At 41.2% G+C, this 726-nt stretch overlaps 1 protein-coding gene across 1 annotated transcript in view; it reads right to left on the reverse strand.

The window, feature by feature from the left end:
* The window catches only part of LOC103728867 (PH and SEC7 domain-containing protein 3), a 65,335-nt gene extending 64,979 nt beyond the window's left edge, over positions 1-356 (reverse strand). The window contains exon 1 of the mRNA XM_008826857.3: positions 111-356. Coding sequence (XP_008825079.3) covers positions 111-135 — 25 coding nt within the window. The 5' untranslated portion in view covers positions 136-356. The remainder of the gene's footprint in view (positions 1-110) is intronic.
* Positions 357-726: the final 370 nt, after the last annotated feature.

Consider the following 726-nt stretch of genomic DNA (forward strand, 5'->3'; position numbering starts at 1 on the left):
AATGAAATGTTTTCAAATTCAAAAGAAGTTTCAATAGCTACATCTATATATAACCCAGCACTGCCAAAGGCCAAGGACCAGACAAAGATCATCAACCAAATTCCAGTTACCTCTGTCAGCAGACCGTCTGCCCATAAATTTGTCAGGAATATGAAGGGTCCTCTCTGCTCAGCAAACTTTCATCTTCTGCAAGGGCTCTCTTAACGTACTTCTGAAGCTTCCTCTGTGTGAGTACAAACTGCTACACACTGACTCCACAGTGACATTCTCCCAGAATGCCACTGTGTCCCTCAGGGGCTGCCTGTGGGGATAAGAACTTGAAAGGAGTTGAAGGGGTCCGGCCCCTTTCCCAGTCTCTCAACAGCCAGCTTCCCTTCAAAAGTCTAGACCCAGTGAAGTCACACATGACTTCACAAACCTCATGTTTAACTCTTTGAAGGCCAGAGGAGAGTTAACAACAGGGAGAAACAACAGATGCTTTAGTATAATAGGAGTGGTTGCCGTTTAAGGGGGAAAAAAAAAAGATTTTTGTCAAGCACCATTCTAAAAAAAGTTACATCAGCACTGTTTTTTTTTTTTCTGTAAGAGCACTAAGTTTTTTAGAAGCACTATTTTAAAAAGACAGCATTTCAAATAGCACACACATTCTGGCCTGACGGAACTAGCCCATAAAATAGATTTAATTCATTTATCTGATAACAAGTTTGGTCATGTTAAGTGCACACT

The sequence above is a fragment of the Nannospalax galili genome, unplaced genomic scaffold (assembly GCF_000622305.1).
Source record: "Nannospalax galili isolate Female #2095 unplaced genomic scaffold, S.galili_v1.0 scaffold6172, whole genome shotgun sequence".
NCBI classification, from domain to species: Eukaryota; Metazoa; Chordata; class Mammalia; order Rodentia; family Spalacidae; genus Nannospalax; species Nannospalax galili.